This window comes from Malus sylvestris, chromosome 7 (assembly GCF_916048215.2).
Source record: "Malus sylvestris chromosome 7, drMalSylv7.2, whole genome shotgun sequence".
In the NCBI taxonomy this organism is placed as follows: Eukaryota; Viridiplantae; Streptophyta; class Magnoliopsida; order Rosales; family Rosaceae; genus Malus; species Malus sylvestris.
The window spans coordinates 21,827,827-21,855,679 of NC_062266.1; the positions used below are offsets into that span (position 1 = coordinate 21,827,827).

General features: G+C 39.7%; 2 protein-coding genes and 1 pseudogene across 3 annotated transcripts; 1 reads left to right on the plus strand and 2 right to left on the minus strand.

Moving 5' to 3' along the window:
- Positions 1-1,730: 1,730 nt before the first annotated feature.
- On the minus strand, positions 1,731-9,409 carry LOC126628225 (phragmoplastin DRP1B). Of its 2 annotated transcripts, XM_050297836.1 has the most exons (17): positions 9,138-9,409; positions 8,970-9,033; positions 8,781-8,885; positions 8,582-8,683; positions 8,267-8,317; positions 8,099-8,160; positions 7,859-7,949; positions 7,390-7,454; positions 6,878-7,072; positions 6,548-6,667; positions 6,316-6,386; positions 5,976-6,201; positions 5,565-5,615; positions 5,193-5,421; positions 2,266-2,405; positions 2,024-2,148; positions 1,731-1,983 (listed from the first exon to the last, which is right to left on the minus strand). In XM_050297836.1, exons 1-17 carry the CDS (start codon positions 9,264-9,266, stop codon positions 1,956-1,958), a joined length of 1,854 nt encoding a protein of 617 aa, XP_050153793.1. In that variant the 5' UTR covers positions 9,267-9,409; the 3' UTR covers positions 1,731-1,955. The 2 variants fall into 2 exon arrangements, with proteins under 2 accessions (XP_050153793.1, XP_050153794.1); XM_050297837.1 differs by having other exon boundaries at positions 1,731-2,148.
- Positions 9,410-10,907: 1,498 nt separating this feature from the next.
- Positions 10,908-11,603, plus strand: LOC126628229 (uncharacterized; annotated as a pseudogene).
- Positions 11,604-15,363: 3,760 nt separating this feature from the next.
- LOC126628230 (cytochrome b-c1 complex subunit 9, mitochondrial-like) lies at positions 15,364-15,722 on the minus strand. The gene has a single exon (XM_050297843.1). It carries the CDS (start codon positions 15,648-15,650, stop codon positions 15,462-15,464), a length of 189 nt encoding a protein of 62 aa, XP_050153800.1. The 5' UTR covers positions 15,651-15,722; the 3' UTR covers positions 15,364-15,461.
- Positions 15,723-27,853: the final 12,131 nt, after the last annotated feature.

Genomic DNA, 27,853 nt, shown 5'->3' on the forward strand with positions numbered 1-27,853 from the left:
AACTGCACAAATCCATTTATGGATTGAAACAGTCTCCACGTGCATGGTATGCAAAACTGAGCTCCATTCTTGAAAAGTTTGGCTTTCAAAGAAGTAGTGTTGATTCCTCACTATTTGTTCGTGATGGCTTAGTTGGAAAAGTAATCGTTTTAATCTACGTTGATGATCTTATAGTGACAGGTGACAATGCTGAAGAAATTCACTCTCTCAAGCTCGCTCTTCAAAACAAATTTGCAATCAAAGATTTGGGACGTCTCAAATATTTCCAAGGTATTGAGCTTGCAAATTCACAGGAATGCCTCTTTCTCAATCAAAGGAAATACATTCTTGATCTTTTGAAGGACTCTGGCTTAATAGATGGTAAACCTGCACGTATTCCTTTGGATAGCAAGCTACAACTTAGTACTCACAGTGAAGCTCTCTCTGATATTACTAAGTATCAAAGACTTGTAGGAAAGCTTATTTATCTCACAATCACGCGTCCTGATATCTCTTATGCCGTGAGTATTGTGAGTCAATTTATGCATGCTCCTACATTAGCTCATATGCAAATTGTGAAGAGAATTCTTCGTTATCTAAAAGGGTCTATTGGTCGAGGACTCCTTATGACAAAAAATGATAGCACTGCCATCATGGGATATATAGATGCTGATTGGGTTGGGAATTCTCTTGATCGCAAGTCAACAACAGGTTTTTGCACCTTTGTAGGTGGCAATTTGGTAACATGGCGCAGCAAGAAGCAAACTGTCGTAGCTTGATCCAGTGCAGAGGCCGAGTATCGAGCTATGGCCTCCACTGCGTGTGAACTTATTTGGCTGAAAAGCCTTCTGTTGGATCTAGGCTTTCCCAGCAATGAACCTATGTCTATGTTCTGTGACAATCAAGCTGCCATGCACATTACTTCCAATCCAATCTTCCACGAGAGAACAAAGCATATTGAAGTGGATTGTCATTATGTTCAAGCACAGGTTCAATCCAAAATCATAACCACCTACTATACTCGCAGTCATGATCAGTTGGCTGATATTTTTACCAAATCTATTCCTACGGTTCTGTTTCTGTGCATTCTGTCCAAGCTTGGCTTAAGGGATCCCCTAGATCCAGCTTGAGGGGGAGTGTTGAAAGAATAATGCAAGCTTTTGTCTAGTTTTGATGGATAACAGCTCAGCTTTCGGCAGCTTTCGGCTAGTCTTAGTGCTAGTGTTAGCTGTTTGTTTTAGTCATGGTGCATCTCTTATTTAATGATTACTTTAGGCATAGTTAAGTGATAATATTCCCTTATCATTGTAAAGCCAGTTAGTGGCTTAAGTTAGAGAGAGTGGAGGTCATCATTATGCTTGCTTAGCTGCCATTGTCCTCTACCTTTTGTCCTCCATTTTCTTTCCCGTTTCTTCTTATATATATGTTTGATCTTGTAACTGTTTTATATATGAAATATACATCAAAAATTCAATAGTTATCAATTTCAAGCATCCCGACACTTTCTTCACCCAAGTTATCAAGGCCATCTCCTCAAACATCCCACAATTGAGTAATACCATCATTGTAGGTTGAGCTATTATTATTGGGCAAAGAAACTTACGTACGTAGGAGCAGAATCTAATTTAATAATTTTTCGTATGTTAAACTTTGATATGTAATGTTTTTTTTTCTGTTCTCACAACGACAAAAAGAAAAAAAAAGAAAAAAAAAAAGCGGAAAGGTGGAAGAAAATTTTAATTGCCGAAAAATGTCTAAACTATATCCCTTAACAGAAAATGATAACAAAACTTTAATAAGCTCTTTCTTAACAAGAAAGTTAACCCAATAGAATAGAATGAGCGTCATTAAGATGATGACAAAATTCCCTAACACACGAAGCCAAGGTAATTAATGAAAAAATAATTAGTAACTAATCATGAAGCAAACCAATTACTGCCAGCCTAATTACTATATTTTAACTCCTAACAAAGCAATTATTCTCCTCTCTCTCTCTCTCTCTCTCTCTCTCTCTCTCTCTCTCTCTCTCTCTCTCTCTCTCTACTTGGACCAAGCAACTGCTTCAATCTCAGACTGGGCACTTCTGTACAACTCTAGCCTCTTTGCAAGCAATGTACGCCTCTGCATGACCGCCGGATCCTCGTCCAGCAACTTAGCCAACTGCCTTGCCTGCAACGAAAAGAAAATAGTTTCGAAAATCTTATAACTCTAATTCTACCGGCCTTAGTTTCTTTGTTCTTTTCAAATATTTTCGTAAATTTCACTCTTCTAGGGAACAATCCTCACCTCCTTCGCACCCAACTCTGCAAAGAAATGATCGAGCAAGATGCGTTTGGCCTCCCGTACTTGACAGTAGACGATGGACTTTGGGATAGCAATCCTTAAACTCGAGCAAACCATGTTGACATAGTTTAACACATTGTGTCCTGTTTGTTTCAAACACAAAAGAACCACGATCATCAACGCAACCACATAAACTGATAAACCTAATGATGATGGTAGAATGAAATGGTTATCAAACAGGCCATTAATTGTTGTGATTGGCTCATAGTTTGAGTTGGCAACAATTTTGATAGTTTAGCTTTATGTGCTACAGGGAAATGGTTGTAGCAAAGTGTTGTCTTTGTGTTTGTTTGCACGTAAATATGTATGCTTTCTATGCATGAAAAAGGTCTTCTTTATGTTTTCCATTTGCATTCTTCACATGAAGGTGGCGTGTGGAATGATAAAGGAAAAGCAAGGTTTGCTTTTTACTTTGGAGACATAATCATCATGGAAGCCTTAATAGCTGGGGGATGAAAATGATGGCCTTTATTTAAATGCAAGGAATTGCTTGCATTGGATATAAAAGGAATGCTTTCCGAGTGTGAAGAAAAGAGGAGTGCATCCGGAAAACACAGAGGGAAAAGAAAATAGAGTGAGAGTGAGAAACTCTTGGGGAGAGTGAGGCTCTTGGAAAAATTCTGTGAGTGTACAAGAGATTGGGGTTTGGGTTATGTCAATTTAACTCATGTATATTTTGTATTAGTTATTCTCATAGTGAAGAGCAATATCTCTCCGGGGACGTAGGCAGGTTTTTGCCGAACCTCGTAATTCTCTTGGTGTCTTTATTTCTTGTATTTTAAATTGTTCAACTGTGGGTTTATAAGTTGGTGAGATAACAGGTCAAAGCACAACAATTGGTATCAGAGCTTTGTTGGAAGCTTTGGTTCATTGACGGTCCAGATTTGTTATTCACCATGATGACTACAAACATGTCATTTTCAGTTGAGAAGTTTAATGGGAAAGGTAGTTTTACTCTTTGGCAGATGAGAGTAAAGGATGTCTTGACTCAACAAGGCTTGGCTAGAGCTTTGAAGGGAAAAGATGGGAAGCCTCAAGAAATGACAGATGACCAGTGGGAGGAGCTGGAGGCGCGTTGTGTTAGCACGATTCGACACTGTATAGCTGATAACATTATCAATAATGTTATGGATGAAGATTCTGCGCCTACACTTTGGGAGAAGTTGGAAAAACTCTATATTGCTAAGAGTTTGACCAACAAGTTGCATTTGAAGCGGAAACTGTACAAGCTGAAGATGGATGAAGGCGGGAATCTCATGGACCACATGAATGAGTTCAACGGATACTTGGATCAATTGAGGAAAGTTGATGTCAAGGTTGAGGAAGAAGACAAAGCCCTCTTACTTCTTACCTCACTTCCAGATTCGTATGAAAATCTTGTGACAACCTTACTGCATGGAAAAGATACAGTAAGTTTGGAGCAGGTGCAAGCTTCTTTGGTGTCTTATGATACACAAAAGAAGAAGACCATTGTTGATGGTGGGCACGACACTGCTTTATCTGTTCAAGGTTGGAATCGTGGAAGAAAATTGGGAGAAGGATCTGAGAGAGACAACAGGTTCAAATCCGGTTCCGGAGGCAAGGGTCTACAATGCTACAACTGCAAAGAATTCGGGCATAAAAAGATAAATTGTCCTTTGAGAAAAAGAAAGGATGATCTTGGTCCGAGTAGTAGCAATTTTGTGGCAGAAGACTTCGAGTATGCCCTCTAGGTACTCGAAGCAACACTTCTCTTGGTGATGTTTAGTCTCGAGTGTTGCAAAGGATTTGCAGCAGGTGGAGCTATGAGATTCACAGGTGATGAGATGGTCTTGAAGGAAGAGAAGTGTGAGGAATATTTGTCTGGCTCGACGGGTGTTGCTGGAAATGGGTGCACTGACAAGTTTCCAGGTTGACAATGAAGAGGAGGAAAACCTGCTGGAGGAGACGAGGATATGTCGAGATCCTGTCTGAAGCTAAATGGTGATTTTTAGCTTGCAGCAGCTGCACATGCATTGGCAGTGACTGAATCGGAACAGGACCAACGAGGTTGATTCAGGGTGTGTATGCTGATACGTAAGGCCAATGAACTTTGGTGATGGGTGCAAGGATTTTTGCATGGTGTATTCGCCAAGGTGGAGATTGTTGTGATTGGCTCATAGTTTGAGTTGGCAACAATTTTGATAGTTTAGCTTTATGTGCTACAGGGAAATGGTTGTAGCAAAGTGTTGTCTTTGTGTTTGTTTGCACGTAAATATGTATGCTTTCTATGCATGAAAAAGGTCTTCTTTATGTTTTCCATTTGCATTCTTCACATGAAGGTGGCGTGTGGAATGATAAAGGAAAAGCAAGGTTTGCTTTTTACTTTGGAGACATAATCATCATGGAAGCCTTAATAGCTGGGGGATGAAAATGATGGCCTTTATTTAAATGCAAGGAATTGCTTGCATTGGATATAAAAGGAATGCTTTCCGAGTGTGAAGAAAAGAGGAGTGCATCCGGAAAACACAGAGGGAAAAGAAAATAGAGTGAGAGTGAGAAACTCTTGGGGAGAGTGAGGCTCTTGGAAAAATTCTGTGAGTGTACAAGAGATTGGGGTTTGGGTTATGTCAATTTAACTCATGTATATTTTGTATTAGTTATTCTCATAGTGAAGAGCAATATCTCTCCGGGGACGTAGGCAGGTTTTTGCCGAACCTCGTAATTCTCTTGGTGTCTTTATTTCTTGTATTTTAAATTGTTCAACTGTGGGTTTATAAGTTGGTGAGATAACAGGCCAAAGCACAACCCATTAATATGTATCGTTTTAAGATTCTACCTCCCAGTTCTTGTTAAGTGATTCAAATCTTGGATATGATTATAGAGGTATTTAGTATTAGAGAGCAACTCACCAACCCGCCGGAGGTACGAATCATTATATCTGTCGAAGAGTGAGTGTGTCGGATTTCCACCCTTGTCAATATCTTGAGGAAGCTTGCGGAAAAAGTCAACTGTTAGGTAGCCACATTCCATATCTACTAGCTGCAGAGTAGCTCTCTTGCTTTCTTCTTTCATCCTTTCCAGCGACTCAAATGCTGCATTCGCAACTTCTACCCTTAAAGTGGGATACTGCTTTAGTTCCTACATACCAAAGAAGAACCATCCATTAAGAGAAAAGATTAATCATGTTTAGGGACAAATAAGGAATGATAAGCAATGTTGACAAGCTGTCCTAAATTCCTAATTTATGGACAGAATTCAGGAATACAAGGTAATGAACTTACCGTAGTCTCGTTGATAGATTTCTGAGCCAAATCCTTCAATATGCCATGAACCTGATATCGTGACAAAAGAAAATCAAGCAAAATGATTTGAAGCACTGACACAGTATACATGTTTGCAATGAAAAAATATTATGCTAGCACCAGCAGCAGCACTGGCAATAACAGTTGGAGAATTAAAACAAACAAAAGATTGTGCGGAATGAAAATACAAAAATCAACATCTCCTTATTAACACATTCGTGTGCGCATCCCATGCTGCAAAGAAAGCATTTTCCCTCAGGTATGAAAATCTTTTGGCCACATGGAAACTAAGACACTAGCTTACTCGTGCACTATCAATCTAAGATGAAGAAAAAAAACTCCCAGGGTTTATTGCCTATGGAGATTACATGCAAAGATATGTATGCATACCGCATCAACAGCCGCCTCTGCAGGACCTCTGATGCAGAGCAATGAAGATTCGATAAGGCGACGGTAACCTTGTTCAGGAGCAACTAGATGAGGTTGGTATCCATCTGCTTCAGTAATTAGCTTTCGGATGTTATCCATTGAAAGATGCTTGTCAAACTGCAACCGCTTCAAAGCAGCTGGAAATTGATTGTCAAACACTCCATAAACTTTCTCACCACCAGAGCGCCTGGAGAAAATGGAAATTATCATAAATCCCAAGGTTGAATAAGGAAACCAAAATGAGATGAAAACAAACTTTCCAATTAACTTCAAATCGGACAATGATAGCACAAATACATACACGCCATCTAGATGTTCTTTAAATATCTGATCAAAAGTACGAGAGATCTCCATGATCACATATAATTTTCCCTGCATGTGAAAAAAAACCAATGAAACTGAAATTAGCAATGCTTATTGTACTACATACAATACAACAATACAGACCGCCCAAGAAATTTTTGCTAGGTCTACATATCATGGTGAAAAGTACAGGATAAGCCAAAAGGAACTATTTATATGTATATTCTTACCCCAGTATCAGCAGCAATAGGCTTCCCGAGTCGGCTTAGTTCTGCCTCTAGTTCACCAATAGTTTTGCTGACAAGAGACTGAAGGCCTGGAATTCGCGACTTTATGACAACTTCTAGATGCTGAAAGTTTGATGACATATAGCGATAGGTACGAAGTTCATCAGTAAAACAAAACAAAACTGACCCACCATTGCAAATATATCATTAAAAGGAAGCAGACTGGATTTCTTAAGTATGTTCTCTAACTTTATAATCTATAAGAGCATAATTGTGCGTGAAAGCTCAACAACTGAGCATGTAAAATGCATTTAGGATAACAAACCTGCATACCTTAGAAAGCACCCTGCCCAAATGCTCAGAGCCCATCCTGTTTGCAAGATGCCTGTACTCTGGGCTACTAGAAAAATATTCACGCTCTCTACGCCTAGCAGCAATCATATCAACACTCTTGTTTATATCGGCTTGGGAGCGATTGACAACGCCAATCCAGGGGAACTGTAGCTTATATGATCTTCCTTCCAAAATCTGAAAAGTAAAAGTAAAGTAAACCCTAGAAACTGGAAACTCTCAATGCAGGCAGCCATAATGATACTGTAACGAGACTTTTGAGTACAAAACATATCATGAAAACATGCTTGCAGCATTGATGATCTCAGAGCACCACCCTTACAATTTACTCAGAACATTAGGTTTCACAGAGGCCTAGAACAAGGGATCTGAAAACATGACAATAAAATGTCACCGAGCAGGTAAACTGCTTGATTCCACATCTTAAAAGCATTTGCTTTCTTATTTTTCTTTTCCTTTTTCCTCTTTTGTCTATGAATTCAGAAGTGACTTACATCAACTGCATTTGTACCCTGGTCCATAAGATCAATCTTCGTCAGAACTCCAAATGTCCTCTCCCCTGAGAAATGGGAAACCAAATTTAAAATCAATGTGTGTAAATAATACTCCTAATTAGTGAAATATGCCACTTTTGAAATGACATATGTTTTGATCAACCGAAGACGAGAGCATTTCTCAAAACCAGTGGAAACAGAACTTAAAACTTGAACATATGAAATCTTGATATCCTTTCACCTCACTGCTGCAAATTAAAACCATCTTCTTGTCTTTTTTGTTCCTTTTCACATCTTCCACCCTTCCAGTTTACAAGTTGTCAAATTTGTTCACCTGCTCAATCTTTTTTTTTTTTTTTTTTTTGATCTTTGGAATTAAGTAGGCTTATTAATCATCCGCACCATGTATTTTTGGCTAGAAGGTGAAAAATTCATGGCAATTCCATAAGGAAACATTTTATAATCTTACCTTTAGGGTCAACTTCACGAGAGATCTTAATTGCATCAGAAGTAGCGAGATCTTGGTTGGCAGGGGAAATTGCCAAAATAATACAGTTGGGCTGGCAAGAAAAGGCATATTATTCCAATAAATTAAGCATATTTCATCTCATGAAACATAAACTCACTCAATACCTCATAGAAACACAAAACGCAAGTCTCATAATCTAATAGCTCATAAATGTTCTCAACAAAACAGTAAGAAGATTACCTTCTCGATGAAGGACCTAACCATGTCGTCAATGTCCTTCACGGTGCTCTCTGGTTGACCATCTACAAGACCACAAAATTGACACAACGTCAACTTAACTAAGGTGCCAACTTCCAAGGGAATTTATCCAACGCCACTTGAAAATGCTTAAAAAGGAATTTAACTCACCAACAGCGACTTTCGTGAGCCCAGGAAGATCGATCAATGTCAAGTTCACAACTGCCAAGATAAACAAATCATATAGATAAATAGAACAGATTTGATAAAATCCTAGTGAAGATTACCGTGAAAAATTTAGTGAAAGAGAACTAAAGCGATTAGAAAAACTTTGTGAGCTCCAGAGTAAGTAACCTCTCTTTCTTTCCTTTTTTTTCTTAACCTTTATCTCTAAATTTGTTATGAGCAATCAAACCAGTTAGCTGCATTCTGATTTTTGGGAATGTCAAATCCAACGATTCAAGGTTTTCGACAATTCTGTCTCACCGTTAGGGGAGAAGATACTAAGATGGATAGGAACGGTAGAAATCGCCTTCGAGCGGCCCGTCTCTCTGTCGGTTTCATCAGATATCTCCTGCCTCACAGCAGCTACACATACACAACGAAACAAGATCAGCATTTGCAACGCAAGTCAAGAAACCAAAACAATTTGCAGGAACAACGAAGAAGAAGAGAAGGAAATTACCAAAATCAGTGAACCGCTTCCTCGGGAGGTGCATAAACTCAGCGTATTCTCTTCCTTCGTCGATCTTATGCAGCTGCAAAACCAGAGGACGCCTCGTAACAATTCCTGCACGCAACGTGTACGAATCAAAAGCAGGAAAACCAACGCGTCCGGGTAAGAAACAGAAAACGACGGCGTTTCATGCATTACCTGAACCGCGAGGAAGAAAGTCCTTGCCGACGACGCTCTCCAACACCGAAGACTTGCCGGAGCTCTGTCGAAGCAAGAAAGAAAACGAGAGACCAGAAACGAGAAATTCAATGAGATTGAATTCAAGAAAGCGTGAAATATGAGAGGGAGAAGTGAGAAATGAGAGACCTGGCCGCCGACAACGGCGATGGCGGGCAAGGAGTCCCAGAGAGTGGGCATGGCGCCCTCCTCACCGTGGTCGCCGAGGGCTGTGCACGCCCGCTGTATTTTGTTCACCAGCGATATCAGATTCTCCATCGTACGGACGATTCGGATCGCTGAGTCGAGTCGTTTTCGAGGATCAGTAGGAGATGGGAGCGTCGAGAGAGAGAAATAACCGGATTTTGGAGGTTGGAGGTTGGAGAAGGAAACGACGGGAAATTGAATTTTGGGTCGTTGGTGCGAAAATTTTCCAAAGATTTGAAAATTGGGCCAGTTTTGGATTAAAAGCCCAAAAAGATGCTTGACCGATTCTACCGGAGCTGATGCTTAATATGGACTTTAAACGAATTCAATTTTTGGCCCAACTCCTAACCTATCCAAAACCGCCTTGGAAAATTTTGGTTTTCCATATTCGTCTATTCAAATTATACGGTCTGGTGTTATTTTTTTTAATTGTAAGTGATAAGTTTTTTAAGTTCGATACTAATTTATTTTGCATCTCATACCTTGGCGTAAAATGTAGCGTATTGTTTATTGTATCAATGTCACAATTATAACCATTTATGTTTAATTATCATCTAAATCTCTGCAAGAAAAATCAACAAAGTTTAAGATCGTTTAATTGTTTACATATATTAAATAAATAAATGGTTCATCCTCAAAATTTAGTAGCTGCAAAAACTGTCAAATATGTACAAAAGACTATATGATATTCAGTTTGTTTTAAGTTTTATTTGCCAAAGCAATCCTTTAATAATAATAATAATAATAATAATAATAATAATAATAAACAATCTTTATTAGGCCATCTCCAATGGAGTACCATATCGCCCAAAATGGCTCCACCTAAAAACCATCTCCAATGAAGAGCCAAAAAGAATCTCCAAAAAAATTATATGCCAATTCCTAAGGGCTTGCCAAATGTAACCTCCCTTTCTGACATTGTGTTGGGGGTCCACCGTGTACAAACTGATTGGGCTGGTGCACTGGTTTTGCTTCAGCGAGGCATCGTACATCAAATATCATGCACTTCCAACAATTAAGCCATGAAATGTAATATAAAGAGGGTTAAAACCAACTCATGCACTGCCACTTAGTACTACAGTCTAGTGGTATTCCTCTTCCCTTGTAAGTGAGAGGTATTGGGTTCGATTATTGCCAAAAGAGAATTTGAACCACATTATTACTAGCCTATTATAGGGTTTAACCCAGTCCCAACAAAAAGTAACTCATGCACTACTAGAGATTGAAAATTATAATCCCACACTATGACGAAATATAGTCAAACCATTAGAGATGCTATAATAATTGAGTGCACATATGAACACATATATTGCCCATTTTGCAATAGGTGTCTATTCGCACACCCCTTTTTACTTCTCACACTCCTTGTTAATTTGTGTCCTTCGATCTCTTTTAATTCATTCAATCCAATAGCCGAAAATTGAGAGAATGTGTGGGAAATAAAAAGAAATGTGTAGATAGCACACCCTTTTTTTGCAATTTCCAATTATGGTTCCAATACCATTCATGTATCAGTGACAATGGACAAGAATGAAGTGCGGAACATTCATGTATCAATTTCCAAAATGTCAAAAAACTAGAAAAGGAAAAAGGTACTTGGACTCTCTCTCTAGCATATTCCTTCCTCATTTGGATGTCCAACGACAATACCATAAAATCTACCCAACCGACTTCTTCTCCGCCATAAATCTTATCCCATATAAATTCACCAGTCATTCACGACTCAGCTTCCACTTTCTCGCACCTTTTCACATCATCTCTCTCTCTCTCTCTGAAATGTTAACTGCAACCCAAATCTTCTGATGGACACAGCTGTAACGAAACACAAACTCACTTTCTTCAATCTCAGCCCCTTTCCCACCACCACTGCCCCAGCAACCTCCTCGTCCTCCTTCTTCAGACTCTCTCCATCTAGAAAACTCATAACTTCAACGTCTTCAATCTCATGCTCTCACAGACTGTCTTCCAATCTAAGATACCAAAACTCAAATGGGATTCTCTTAATTTTCCCCTAAATCTCATTTGGGTTTTGGTCCCGGTCCTCCAAAGCATCAGAGTCTTGGCCTCCTCACGGACCCAAAAGCGAGTTTCTTTCCTACAAGCTTACAGGGGGCCAGAGAGTTTCGTGGAAGCAAAAAGCAATGATTTTTTACACAACAGCGGGATTGGGGTGGCTCTGCTAAGTGCGACGACCAATGCCAAGGTGAAAATTAGTCCTTTTGTGGCATAATTGGATGCCAATCCGACCTTCGTTTTGGGGTTTTCGCATGGTTTATTGCGCAGTCTATGAAAGTTCTGCTGAATTTCTTTGTGGAAAGGAAGTGGGTGTAAGAGTTTTTCATATGTAAGTTGATCAAACTATTTATTTTGGTATGTCACACAAGAAGTAAATAAAGGATTATGATATATTAAGACTTAACACATGGTTTAATCAAGTGAACTAATATAATTAATTCTTCGAATTAGAGTTAGTTACAAACTATTAAAAACTGATGGTAATTGTCTCTACGATAGGAAAAGCAGTTGTCGTATAAGTGGCTTGATCCCTCTTCTCAAATCAACGTCTTTCTCTTATGATTGCTAGTCCTATTGAGAGCACTTAACGCTAAAGGATTTCAGAGAAGTGAAGATCAAACATTCATCAAAATTGTGATGTCTTCCACTGCAAGTAAGTCCCATAATAGCTTCTCCATTTAGGGTTTACTACTATATACACAAAGTTGTGAAAACGTAGATTAATTGTTTGATTGTTATGATCTCTGAATGATGATTAATAAAGGTTTACATGTGGTATCACAGCCACCAATTCAAGTATTAATTTCGTTTGGAATTTATTGGTTTTTACCTACATATTTCCGCTGCAATATGCTTAATTATGTATGAATTCAGTTTCTGCACTATGTATTCCGCTGCCTTCAATTTTTTACTATGCTTCTATGTTGGGGGTTCATGATTCATATATAATACAATATGCTTCCTTCTGTATGAGATTCCACACTAGTTTCCTTGGTTAAAATGCTATTGCCTACATAACATGCATGACATAGTTGTAGAATCGATAGGGCCAAAACCAAATTATTGACCTAAATAATAGATTTACGAAGAATTTGATCATTTCCTTCAAGAACATAAATACTGGGACCCTAAATATTCAAAACCCCCAAAAAGCACTGGAAATTTTGATCTTCATAGTGTCGTTCTCTTTTCGGAAAGGTATCATAAGCCCAAATCAGAGCACAGACAAACAATTTGGAAAATTAGCGTTGGGTCCTTCTACAAAATTTTTTTTTTTTTTTTGTAATTTTATGAAATCATTTGATGTTTAAATGAATCACCAAAGTGTTTTATTTATTCTTTTTCTCATATGATTTCAATAATGATGATCAGTTTGTGGTTTATATAATATTTCCAAAGAATGACTCTACTAGGTCGGTTATAAACCATTGTATTGTCAGTTATAAAAACATGTAGTGTGTTGATGCACAAAACTGGAGGGGTCTTGGAACAACGTAAATCTGACCGTGAATCTGCATGAAAGTAAAGAACACAAGATGTATCGTGGTTCACCCCAAGGTTTGGGCTACGTCCACACTGATATTGTATTTCTTGAGAGGATTGTGAGGGAGAGAGTATGAGGATCCTCATGGCCTAGGAATTGGCCTCTCCTAATGAGGAGAGGGAGGAGTCCTTTTATAGAATAAGGGCTCCTCACTTATTACATATTTGCCCCTTCCTTTATTACATAATTATATTTGAGTCCTCCGAGTATTTATACGAGATCTAAATACGGAGGCCCTAAGTATGGTACAAACAGTAGTCCCCCAAGTCTTCAGTCAAGAGAGTCTTTTGGCTGGAGACTTAAAATTCAGTCCATGTGTGGGCCGAAGTAACTAGATGTCGTCTTGAACTAATACTTGATATGAAGCGGTGCTCAAAGTGAAATGATGCTCAACTAGAAGTAGCACATGTTGCGACCCTGCTCTGCTTGTGGCTTATGTTGCCTTAGTTGGCTCGGCTTGTGGTGTTGAAGGTGAGAGATTCCCTTTTATAGAATAAGGGCTCGCTCCTCAATACATAAATGATGGGCTAGAGTTTATGCTCGTGGCGAGGCGATTGCTCAGTAGGTGGTGATGCTCTCTAATGATGGTAAGGGAGTCATTTTTATAGGATAAGGGCTCGCTCCTTAGTACATGAATAATGGGTTTGGAGTGATGCTCGCGGCGATGCTCTCTAATGAAGGTGAGGGAGTCCCTTTTTATAAAATAAGGGCTCGCTCCTCAGTACATGAATAATGGTTGCTCTCTAATGAAAGTGAGGGAGTCCCTTTTATAAAATAAGGGTTCGTTCCTCAATACATAAATAATGGGCTAAATCCCCCAAGTATTTTTCATGAGGCCCAGTTGAGGCCTAATATATGGTACATAATGTAGTCCCCCAAGTCTTCGGTCAATAGAGTCTGTTGGCTGGAGACTTCAAATTCAATCCATGTATGGGCCGAAGTGGCGGTTGTTCGAAGGCGGTATTTGTATACCCTGCACTGAATCTTTGTAGGTGAAGCTTTAAAGCTAGAGCTCTGTAAATGAAGCTTTCGAAGTTGGAGCTTTTGTAAATGAAGCTTTTGAAGTTGGAGCTCTGTAAATGACGTTTTTGAAGCTAGAGCTCTGTAAATGATGCTTTCAAAGCTGGAGCTTTTGTAAATGAAGCTTTTGAAGCTAGAGCTCTGTAAATGAAGCTTTTGAAGCTGATTGACATGAGTGATGCTCATGAATGTTTATATGAGTGATGCTCATGAATGTTGACATGAATAATGTTCATGAATGTTTATGTATGATTGACATGAGTGATGCTCATGAATGTTTATGTATGATTGACATGAGTGATGCTCATGTATAATTTTTTGGAGTACTAGGCGTACTTTTGATCACCTGGTTAGTGATAATAGCGGTAGGGTGCCGAATAAATTTTTTGGAGTACTGAGCGTACTTTTGATCACCTGGTTGGTGATAATAGCAGCAGTGTGCCGAATAAGTTTGAAGTACTGAACGTACTTTTGATCACCTGGTTGGTGATAATAAAGGGCTTGGCTCTTTTGGGCATATGGGCCTTTGCCCTCCACATAACATTCCAGCCCATTATTTTGGGCTTGATGTTTTTTTTTATTATTATTACCCTCTGATGGGGTTTATACAGATGTCTCCGAAAGATAAAAAAAATAAATCACATCATACAAAAACAAGAAAAGTAAATCACATCATTCTGGTGGGGTGTTTATTCCTTACTTTTGCTTTCTCTTGTGCTTTCTCTTTTCCCTTTTAGCAGATGGCAGACAACGCTTCCGTATTGGTTGAGGAAGTGCGCGGGCAATTCAATGCTCAGCATAGGATCCAAAAAGATCAAATCCCATACCAGTTATATCTCCAACATTGTCTCCGACATTATCAACTATCATAGCTAGGTTTCTTGGGTCATCCTCAAGAATATTTCTTTCAACCTTGCCGACAAGATTTGCACCGACATAAGCATCTTTGGTATATATGCCTCCTCCTTTTTCTTTTTCTGCTGTTTAAACACAAGCTGGTGTACTCCAGCTGTAAAAACCCCATCAGAGTGCTTTTCTTTCTTTCCATTTTACCTTTATTCCACTTTTGCTTTCCTCTTTTCTTTTCTGTTTTTGTTTCTCCCACTCCATTTCTTTGTCTTCAGGACCCCACCTCAATGACCATTTGTTATCACGTCGTGCTTCATGTGCAAAGGTATGGCCATCATGCCACCTTTCAGATGCAGGCAGTGGCCTATTGTCAGTTGTGTCTCTCACTGGAACACTGTCAACACGGCGTTCTGGTTTCCTTCGGTCTCGTCTACCACCAAGCAAGCTAATTTCTCTTTCCTATTCAAACCAACGACGGCTATTTTCACTTTCAGTGGCAGGCTACCTCCAATCTTTTTTGTCATCAGATCCTTCCAAACGCCAACCTTCATTCTGGTTGCTATCAGCAGAGTTTCCGAAGGAACTTAGGCCACGCATTTCCAACTTAGACTCATCAACAAGTTATTTAAAAAAATCAAGGGCAGTCCGTAAATCCGTTGTAAGTTGGGGGTTCGGCTGAGTAGTTCTAATGGAACATCTGTAGGTGGTTTCAACCCTACCGAGTGCAAGAGTGTTCCTAAAGCATAATTGCATGCTCCAACCTTCGATTATGAGAACTTTAGAACGGTTAAAGAGAAGCATCTGTAATCTCATTCTTCTGATTGCTTTGTCCCCAGAACTTAAATATCTTCATATCGTTTCCTAACATTCTTGTACTCCCACAGCTTATGAACTTCATAATCTACAGCCCGCTCGCCAAGGAAGGCTCCAGCGATGACGAAGGTGACGTAGATGGAGTTACGGCGCATGATGACCCTGTATAGACTTTCGAAGAGGCCTCCGCCACTCCTTCGAGCAGCTGAATCCATGGCGATCTGCGCGAATCTGTTTCCGCCTCCTTCTGATATAATCTGAGCTGCGAGGTGGAAGATTTTGTTCACAACTCTCGCGTCGTCCTCGAAATTTAGGGCCAAAACTAAGGTGGGTTTCTTCATTTGATGTTGTTTGGAGGTCGAATCCGCCAAAATTTGAAGATAAATGAGACTGCCATTGGTTTGGTGAGGTGGGTTTAAAGGCTTGAGCTTGTGGGGAATGTTGGGAGGCGAGGAGAGGCTCAAAATGTGCTGTAGGAGAGAGTCTATAGGAAATGGTGAAGCTCGCGACTGAGGAGACGGTGGCAGCATTGTTGAGTTGAATTTCACAGGAGAGTTTGGCTGCATTGGTCTGTTTGCTGGGATGAGATATACAGGTCGAGATGGAAAGAGTGTACCTTCCATTGTTCCAGATACATGGGATATCTGGGTTTTGTTATTGTGGATGAGATGAAGCTACATGGGTGTGGAGTTGAGGACGGGCCAGAGGAGATTGGATTTGGACAGGAGGAGAGATGAGGAGAGCATTTCTACAAAGAGAAAGAGAGAGAGAGATATATGTATATCTGAGAATTGTGAAGCTTGTTCGTAGTTGTTGCCATGATGGGAAGCTGGAGCGGAAATCACGGGTTTTCTTGATTTTGAAAATTCACGGTGAAGGTGAAAAAATGAAAGAGAACCGACACAACTTTTAGTATCGTTTCCCACAGACGATGCACAAAATCGAAGGGGTCTTGGAACAACGTAAATCCGACCGTGAATCTGCATGAAAGTAAAGAACATAAGATGTATCGTGGTTCACCCCAAGGTTTGGACTATGTCCACACTGATATTGTATTTCTTGAGAGGATTGTGAGGGAGAAAGTGTGAGGATCCTCATGGCCTAGAAATTAGCCTCTCCTAATAAGGAGAGTGAGGAGTCCTTTTATAGAATAAGGGCTCATCACTTATTACATATTTGCCCTTTCCTTTATTACATAACTACATTTGAGTCCCCTGAGTATTTATATGAGATCTAAATATGGAGGCCCTAAGTATGGTACAAACAAAGTGCATGTAAATCTTCTTGCCTAAAGGTGTGGTATTTATATAGTGTTACATAATTTTGTGCTTGGCTATACAAAATAAGAAACCTAATGTTGCTATATAGACAATTTCTTACCTAAAGGTGTAATTGGTTCTATAGATTTTGAGTGACACCATGTCACTAACTTATGAATCATAATGCAGATTTCAATATGTTGAGTCTTATCAACATAGAGAAACTGAATGGAAACAATTTCAAAGCTTGGAAGCAGAAGATTGAAATTCATTTGGGGATGTTGGAGTTTGACCTAGCTTTCAGGTTACCTCAACCAACTGCAATCACTGAAGAAAGCACACCGCTGCAAATGGATAGTTTTGCTAAGTGGGAAAGGGCTAATCAAATGTCCATTCTCATAATGCAAAATGCCATGGAAGATCACATGTGATTTGGCTAAGGATTACATGGAAAAGATCGAGGAGAAATTCAAAAGGTTTGACAAGGTTGAAACTAGAATGTATCTCTTCGAACTCTTCAATGCCAAGTATGATGGAGTTGGAAGCGTCAAGGAGCACCTGCTCAAGCTTGTTAATCTTTCCAACAAGCTTAATGCCATGGACATAGGAATAACATATCAGTTCTTAGTTCACATGGCATTGTTCTCACAGTCGAATGATTATAAGCAGATCAAAGTGAGTTACAACACTCAAAATAAGACCTGGGATATAAATGAATTGATTGCCATTTGCTGCCAAGAAGAGGAAATGATGAAGAATGCTAAGCATGATACTATCCATCTTGTCCATGTTGGGAATATGAATGGAAAGATGCCTGCAAGCTACCATAGTTCCAACTACAAAGGCTCCAAGCCATTTGCACAAAATCCAGGTTCTTCTTTTCCTCCAAAGAAAATTATTAAAAGATGGTTTTTCTTATGTTGGTAATGACAATCAAATTTAGTTTTTCTTTAAAAATCAGTTTGACAATCTCCTTGGATATGCATTTCTCAATGGTGATATTTGGCAAATTCAGTGCACTTACTTTCATGAATGTCTTAATATTGAACACTCTGCATCAAAAAATTGCTCACTAATTAAACTTCTTCCATGCTTTGGCATAGAAGACTTGGGCACATTTCGAAAGAGATGATGATAAGATTAATGAAAGAAGGTGTTTTGTCAAAACTTGAACTTAATGAACTTGAGAATTGCATAGACTGTTATGAAGGAAAAATGACCAATTCAACCAAGAAGTCGAAAGCCAATAGATGTAATGATCTCTTAGAGATTATCCACATTGATGTGTGTGGACCATTTCCAACAAGAAAATATGTGGAAATTCTTACTTTGTTCTCTTCATTGATGATTTTTCAAGATCTACATATCTATATTTAATTTCAGAAAAATCCCAAGTTCTTAACTGTTTTAAAATTTTCAAACTTGAAAAAAAATTAATAAGAAAATAAATATTGTGAGATCAGATCGTGGAAGGGAATTTTTTTGGCAGATATACTGAAAGTGGACAACACAAAGGTCCATTTGCACTGTTTTTACAACAAGAAAGGATAATAGTAGAGTACACCACGCCTGGAACCCCATCTCAAAACGAAGTTGCAGAAATGAGGAATCAAACCTTGAATGACATGGTTCGAAGTATGTTGTCACATTCTCAGTTGCCTGAATTTTTTTTTGGGGGGGGGGGAGGGAAGCTATCAAAACAGCTAACTACATATTGAATAGAGTACCAACTAAGGCAATGAAAACCACTCCATTGGAGGCTTAGACAAGGACAAAACCAAGTTTCAATCATTTTCACACTTGGGGATGCACTTGTGAGGCACAATTGTACAATCTTAATGAAAATAGGCTGGACTTGAAGACTACAAGTTGTTTCTTTGTTGGATATTCTGAAAAGTCAAAGGGCTTTAAGTTCTATTGCCCATATTCACATACAAGGTTGGCTGATAGCAACAATGCAAAATTTATAGAAGATTTTGGTTTGCCTCATTCACAATCGAGGCAATCATATGTATTTGAGGAGAAGAAATAGTCACCAACTCAACCATTACTTAATTCAATCACTATTCCATTGTCAATGTATAGTGCTGCAATTCCAGTTTCATCATAAGTTCGTGATCTCCCTAATGAATTTGAAACAGTGGCTTTTACATCTCAAAATGTTGGTGAATTGGAACCTTTGACTATTTCACATCCACCAATAATAGTGACGGAAACACCAGCCATTTCTTCCCACAACCCTCCACCTATGTTGAGGAAATCCACAAGAAACAAGAAATCTGCCCTCCCTAGTGATTATTTGTGTTATCTGCAAGAAGTTGAATATGACATAGGTGACCATGACGATCTGGTGACTTATAAATAAGCAATTGAGAGTGTTGATGCACAAAACCAGAGGTCTTGGTACAACGTAAATCCGACCGTGAATCTGCAAGTAATGTAAATAACACAAGATGTATAGTGGTTCACCCCAAGGTTTGGGCTACGTCCACACTGATTATGTATTTCTGAGAGGATTGTGAGGGAGAGAACCTCTGTAATGTGAGAGGGGATGTGAAAGGGTGAGGGGGCTTCAGGCCTAAGAGTTGGCTTTCTCCAATTGTGAGGGTGAAGGGTCCTTTTATAGAATAAGGACTTCTCACTTATTACATTTGCCCCTTCCTTTATCACATAATTACATTTAAGTCCCCCGAATATTTGTACGAGATCTAAATACGAGGCCCTAAATATGGTATAAACAGAGAGTTCACAAAGTGTTCTTTGGAAAGCTACAATGGTAGACGAACTGGATTCAATGGCAAAGAATGATGTTTGGTCTTTGGTTGAAGGTTCTCTCGTCCTTAAACCAATTGGCTGCAAATGGGTGTTTAAAACAAAACATGATGCACAATGAAAAGTTGAAAGGTTTAAGGCCCAACTTGTGGCTAAAGGTTTTACACAAAGGGAATGTGTTGATTATACTAAAACTTTTTCCCCTCTGTCTACCAAAGATTCATTTCAAGTTATCATGGCCCTCATGGTTCATTTTAATCTAGAGTTGCACCAAATGGATGTTAAAACTACATTTATCAATAGGAGTCCTAATGAGGACATCTACATGAAGTAGCCACGAGGATTTGTTGAAAGGGGGAAAGAGAATCAGGTATGTAAATTCAAAAAGTCTATTTATGGACTAAAACAGGCTTCTAGGCAATGGCATATAAGGTTTGATCAAGTTGCGTAATCATTTGGTTTTGTGGAAAACAAGATTGATAACTGCATTTACATGAAGCAGCATAAGTCCCATTTCATATTTATGGTTCTTTATGTTGATGATATACTATTGGCAAGTTCAAATATGCAGTTGTTAAATGAGACTAAGAAAATGTGTCCAATAGTTTTGATATGAAATAATTGGGGTGAGGCCTACTATGTTTTAGGCATTGAGATTATAAGGGATATGATGAAGACAATGTTGGGGTTATCGCAAAAGAATTACATTGATTGAGTTCTCAAAAGGTTTAATATGGAGAATTCCAGTGGTGGTGATGTTACCATTGCCAAAGGTGACAAGTTTTCTCTTTTACAAAGTCCCGTGACTGATCATGACATCCAAGCTATGAAAGACAAGTCTTATGCCTCTCTAGTTGGTAGTGTGATGTACGCACAAGTTTGCACTATGCCTGATTTGGCTTTTGCACTAAGTGTGTTGGGGAGATTTCACTAGGACTGATCATGAAAACATTCCCCATGATGCATAAACCCCTCTATGTTAATATTTTCCTTACAATATATATATATATATATATATATATATATATATTTGTTTCATGCATTACACAATTATATTTGTTATGTGGAATTTGAGAGTAAATGTATATAAAATAAACTATAAGCAAATCTAGGGTTTGTAAAACCCTACTTATGTCGAAAACAATTTTAAATTTCATGGGCACCATGTGGCACCACCATTGAAGCACCCACCGTGGCACCATGGACCACCGATGGCCTGAAGCCCAGTCGAGTGGATCACACGACAGCACTATTTGGGTTTGCTGCACTAACCCAGACATCTCAAGGCCCTAGGGCCTGATCTGACTAATGGACCTACAATTCATTCACACAAAACCAAAAGCCAGCAGCCTTTGGCTCGACGTCCCGCAAGTCCCTAGCCCACTAGGCTTCGTTCCCCTTGCCCCGGCCTACATGTCGTAGCCTTTTTGGTTGTAAGGCCTACGCCATAGCCCATTGGACTCGGCTCCAGCCTCGGCTGGGCCTCGTGTAACCCAAAGCCACAAGCCAGCTTTGCTGGGTTTGCCTTCCTACGCGAACCTACAGACCAGTAATCTGTTAAGCCTGAAACCGTGCCACCCCATTCGGCCCAACACACTAGCCTTCACGACTGGGCTTACCCACTTGAACTAGCGGCCTGCTATTGCAACTAACCCAAGCTCTTTTGCTCATGGCATCCAGCCTTAAAAATGACCTGCAGCCCATTAATCTGATAATGAATCCAAAATTATTGACCAGAAGATCACTTTTGGACATTAACAATTCAATAATTTATTTTTATATTTTGAACCGTTGACATACTTTTGTAGTAACGAAGCTCTCACACTTGAGTTCCCGAAGAAACTTAAACCCACTATATTTAAATTAGTATATTTTATTTTGTGTTTCTTGCAGGAACCTCTCATTATGAGCTAATTGTTCATAAAACTAAATTGAACCTGTAGTTTCAAATTTAGTGCTTTTGAAACCTGAAGTTTTCATTCAAAACATACCACATGAAACCTATAGTTTTCATGCATAAATTAAACCAATACATGTATGTAGAACCTATATGTTCTATGATATATGTCTATGGCTTACCATATGACTAATCACGTTTTTTCCCTCCGTTTTAAGGACATGTCGAACTTGAACAAGCTCGATTTCTCCGCTCTAGAAGTCTCGAAAAGAAACTATCTGAAATGGGTTCAAGACATGAAGCTCCATCTTACTGCAAAGGGTATTAGAGCCACCATCGAGGCACCCGTCACCAACAAACCTGTCGACGAAGCTCAGAAGGCTAATGCAATGATTTTCATTCGAAGACATATCCATGATGCACTGCAAATCGAGTACCTCTCTGAGGTGGACCCACGCACCATCTGGCTTGCTCTGGCCGACCATTTTGATCATCAAAAGACACATACTTGCCTAAAGCAAGACACGATTGGCAACACCCTCGCTTCCAGGACTTTAAGTCCGTGAATGAATACAACTCTGAAGTTTGTAGAATCCGTTCACTGTTGAAATTCTGCAAAGTGGAACTAACCGAATCAGATCTCCTGGAGAATACCTATCCGACCTTCCATGCCACCAATATTGTCCTGCAGCAACAATATAGGGCACAGAAATTCACCAAGTTTTCGTATTTGATCTATATTTTACTTCTTGTTGAAAAGAAAAACTAGATTTTGATGAAGAATCATCAAGATCGACCGACTGGCTCGAAATGTCGCACCTGAAGCGCATGCGACCAATTCTAGCAACCATAAACGACGAAAGAATCATCGTGGATGTGGCAATGGCTTATGGTCAATAGAGTGCCGCACCTAAAGGAGGAAATGTGCTACCGTTGTGATCAAGGGATCATTGGTCACATGTATGCCGAGCTTCCCCTGAGGCTATTGCCAAGTATCATTCCCATCGTGAATCTAACTTTGCACATGTGGATCATCCGGAAAATGCAACTACATCAATGAAGATATCGAATTTTTAGGAGGTGTCATCTCTTATGGATGAATAAATTAGACATGTTTTTAGGTTGTTTACCCTTAATGGCCGAACCCACTAGGAGTGGCCGGCCCTTTCCCCCCTATTTTTCTAGGTTTATGGTTTAATTTTGAACTATTTTTCTAAGTATTTGGAATCATTTGTTTGGTTTTGGTTTGTTTTGAATTATGAATTGTTATTTGAATGGATTTTATTTTCTTGAATTGCTTAATTGAATGAAATGGAAAGTCCCTGTGTGTCAACCTCGGTGCTTCGTGGCAAGGTAGACTAGCAAACATGCCCAACCTTTACTCACAGTCGAGAAAACACTCCCAACAAGATTGCTTGCTCCAAAATCGAAGAGGCACCGCCCTCCGAATCTCGAGAGCCAGACTCCCAACATGATTACTTTCTCAAAAATCGAAGAGACACCGCTCTCCGAATCTCGAGAGTCAGACCCCCAGCAGGATTGCTTTCTCAAAAATCGAAGAGGCATCGTTCTCCGAATCTCGAGAGCCAAATCCCCGACAGGATTGCTTGTTCGAAAACCGAAGAGGCACCACTTTCCCAACTTCAAGAGCTGGATCTCCTTGGATAAAGCTTGTCTGTAATCTTCACACGCAACATCAGCTTTCCAGATACCACAGACCACTTTTTCAAAGTGCTCTGACAGAGTTAAAACATGTGAAGCTGGCAGCTCCCACTACCGTGCTATGACCAAGCAGGGTAAAGGAATAGCATTATTACTTGATGTTAAGGAGACTCCTATATATGTCGACCTCCATCCCCAACGGACAGGCAGATCTGCAAAAATGCTCAACCCTTCCTCTTATCTGAGAGGGCACTCCAAACGAAGCCTTTCGAAATATTCAGCTTTCTTTCCCCCTGATAATACCTCTGTAAACAAGCTATACTAGAGCAAGAATATCTCATATCATCAGGGTTAAAAGCAAGAGTATCCCATATCATGCTTTTTCCCTGTCTTTTCCTTTGGCCTTGTTCTTACCTGCAAGACAAGGAGAAAGAGAGCAATCAGTCAGCACTTGGAATCAAGCTTCCAGCCAGGAACTGACTGCCTGGAACCCCTTACCTGATTACTTACCTGGCATTGCTCTCGAGTACTCATCTTCATCATCTTATGCTTCCAGGGAAGATACCGCATCTGCCTGAGGAACAGATAGGGCAAGTGAGAAGGATACAAGGAAGCATGTGGAGACAAGCGTAACAGCACACACGTGCCGATACATCCACTACTCTGTCAAAAGCAAAAGTATCCCATATCAGCAGGGTCGAACGTACTCTAGATTTGATAGACTTGTTTTGACCCTTAAATTCTTCAGTCGGCCTTATACTCTGGAGGAAACCAGAAAACCCTCCAGCCCAGTTCAAGAATAAGCATGTGGAAAGTTACTTCTTCAAAAGCAAAAGTATCCCATATCATCTCTTCTCATTTTTCTTCTCTTTATCCTTCATGCTGCCTGCAAGATAGGGAGAATGTGAACAATCAGTCGGAGCTCTGATTGCTTACCTTGTCTGTCACCTCTTTCAGCAGATCCCCTAGCTCGGCGACTTGGGGGACTCCTACCACATGGTTTGTATCGCGCTTGACCGAGCCTGAAACTACAAGTAAGCTTCAAGTGAAATTGATACATTACCTTGTGCATCTCCACCAGTTACAGATACCACCCCTGGATGGAGGAAGAGTACTTCCAGAGAAGATGTTACATCTACCTATGAGACAGATAAGGCAAGTCAAGACGATACCACACTCCGGTACTTAGAAGTTTCGTGGTTACGAGATCATTCTCCTACAATATTTCCTAATGTCATTTGTACTAAATCATTCACTTGTACTCACTAAAGGAGAGCTTGAACCTATGTACTTGTGTAAACCCTTCACAATTAATGAGAACTCCTCTATTCCGTGGACGTAGCCAATATGGGTGAACCACGTACATCTTGTGTTTGCTTTCCTGTCTCTATCCATTTATATACTTATCCACACTAATGACCGGAGCAATCTAGCGAAGATCACAAAAAGTGACCGCTTTCGCTACCTAGGATCTATCTTGCAAGAGAACGGAGAATTAGATGGAGATCTCAACCATAGAATACAAGCTGGATGGATGAAGTGTAAGAGTGCATCCGGCGTGTTGTGTGACCGTCGTAGGCCACTGAAGCTCAAAGGAAAATTTTATAGGACGGCAATAAGGCCAGCGATGTTGTATGGCACAGAATGTTGGGCGGTGAAGCATCAACACGTACACAAAATGGGTGTAGCGGATATGAGGATGCCTCGTGGGATGTATGGGCACACGAGAAAGGATAAGATTGGGAATGAGGATATCCGAGGTAAAGTAGGAGTAGCCAAAATTGAAGGAAATATGAGAGAAAATCGGTCCCGGTGGTTTGGACATGTGCAAAGAAGGCCTACTGACACTCCGGTTCGAAAATGTGACTACGGGACAGAGGTTCAGGGTCGAAGGGGTAGAGGAAGACCTAGGAAAACTTTGGAAGAGACCCTAAGAAAAGACTTGAGTACTTGGATCTAACGGAGGACATGACACAAAACCGAGCGCAATGACGTTCTAGGATTCATATAGCCGACCCCACTTAGTGGGACAAGGCTTTGTTGTTGTTGTTGTTGTTGCTTAATTGAATGAATGGACTTATATTTCTAGGCATGTGACCAATTCAATCAATTTATTTCTAGGTATGTCTAGTGGGGAAGCTAGTTGTCTGGTAGATAATGTAACCACGCACACCATCTTGCGTGAACAACACTATTTTACTAACTTAGTACCCAAGAAAGCTCATTTGACAACTCTCTCATACCCATCCAACATAATTGAAGGATACGGAAAGGCCCGTATCATGTTGTCCAATGGTATTATCTTAACCATTAAAGAGGCACTCTATTCTCCATGTTCTGGAAGAACGTTGATAAGTTTTAGAGATGTTCGAGATAATCAATATCATATTAAAACCACTGAAGATAATGGTTCTGAATTTCTTTATATCATTTCGTATGAATATGGCTAGAAACGTATTCACGAGAAGTTAGAACGTCTGCTAAGTGGGTTGTACATCACAAAAATTCGCGGCATAGAAGCCCACAGTGTGGCCGGCCATATGCTTGAGTTCCAGGACACTTTATTGTTTTGGCATGACTGTTTGGGACATCCTAGACGTGACATGATGCGAAGTATCTTCAAATCATCTCATAGGCATTGGTTACATCCCTATGTTGGACTCCTGCCAAGCAAACCATGTTCTTTAGGGAAGTTGAATACTCAACCCTCACATACAAAGATTATTCACGACCCCCATAAGTTTCTTCAGATGATTCAATGAGACATTTGTGGACCTATCCAACCAACTTGCGGACTATTTAGATACTTTATGGTGTTAGTTGATGCATCAACCCCAAGGCCATATGTTTGCCTGCTGTCCACACGCAACGCTGCTTTTGCTAAACTCCTAGCTCAAATCATTAAGCTAAGGGTTCACCACCCTGCTTATCTGATTAAGTCGATTTGACTGGATAACGTTTGAGAGTTTACTTCACAAACTTTTGACGATTATTGCATGTCAGTAGGGATTAATGTGGAACATCCTGTACCCCATGTTCACACCCAAAATAGCATGGAATAAGCTTTCATAAAGAGCCTTCAATTGATAGCTCAGACTTTGGTTATGAGAACCAAACTGCCAATATCTACCTAGGGCTATGCAATATTACACGTAGCTATGTTGGTCCACCTGAGGCCCACCGCTACTCAACCACATTCACCGTTACAGTTGGTCACTGGATACGAGCCTGACGTCTCACATTTACGGATGTTTGGGTGTGCCATTTATGTGCTAATAGCGCCGCCACTACGTATCACAATGGGTCCTCAGAGAAAAATGGGAATCTATGTCGGTTATGATTCGCCACCAATTGTTCGCTATTTAGAATCCTTGACAGGAGATATCTTTACCGCACATTTTGCGGATTGTCACTTTGATAAGACAATCTTCTCATTGTTAGGGGGAGATAAGTATGCTAACATTCCTGTAGAACACCGCGAATTGTCGTGGTATGCTCCCACTATGTCTTATTTAAACCCCCACACTGCCCAGTCAAAAACTGAGGTGCACCAAATTATAGATTTTCAGAGCATTGCTCAAAGCATGTCAGATGCTTTTAATGATCTAGCAAAGGTGACAACATCACATATACCCGCTGCAAACACACCTACAAGGATAGATGTACCCCGCGTACGTCAACAACCCGTCTAGGAAGGTTGGACCATCCCCAAAGGTGGGGAGACCGCACCTTTTACGCGGCAAAGTACATTGGCGGCTAGCCAATCATCTACTTCAACCTTGAAGCGTGGCAAACCGCTTGGTTCAAAGGATTCACAACCCCGGAATAGGAAAATGGCACCAACTAGCGACCCTAATTTGAATCCGACCATCGCTCACTTATCCGTTTCAACGCATGAGGTTATTCTAGATTACGGTGATTAGGCGTGGCAAACGGGTCGTGTCAGTCGTGTTCGTGTCGTTTTCATGTAACACATGTTATCTTAACGGGTCGTGTTGTGTCACACATGTTATCTTAACGGGTCCTTAACAGGTCGGGTCACTTAACCCAACGGGTAAAGTGACCCGACCCATTACGACCCGTTAAAAAAAAAAAATTCTTAAATTTGCACATACCACACATTGTCACATAAATATTACTTCAAAACATTAAAACACATTTGTCGTTTAAGTACTACATCTACACTCGAAAATAAGAGCCTCATAAAAATACATCCATACACTACTAATCTATTACAAATATTAAATGTGCAAGGATATGCAAAATGCAAGCGTTTTTGTTTTCAAGGTTGTGAAGCCTTTCTCAAAAGTTTAAACCTTGCCAAAGGAACTCAAAGCTTAATGAAAGTGATCCACTAGTGTGTTTATTCGTACTTTCATTAAGTATAACATAAGATTTTGTGGTATCCACTAGTGTAAATATTTTAAATTGAAGATCGAATTCATTCATTGTATTCATATAGGTTCAATGAGTGTAGTTGTAAAAAATCATCAAAATCGGAGTTAAAATAACCATTAAATTGTGATTTTTCATTTATAACCGTCGAAAAGTTTTGTCCTGTTACTTAATCTTTAAATGTTTGTTTTTTGCAATTTTTGGCGTATGCGATCTCGAAGCATATACAAAAAAGTTTGACGGTTGGATCGTTGAAACTAGTTTCGTAGAATGCGTATCCCATCAAAACAATAGATTCACTAACACTTAAGAGTTTATTCTTACTTTCATTAAGTATAACATAAGATTTTGTGGTATCCACTAGTGTAAATATTTTAAATTGAAGATCGAATTCATTCATTGTATTCATATAGGTTCAATGAGTGTAGTTGTA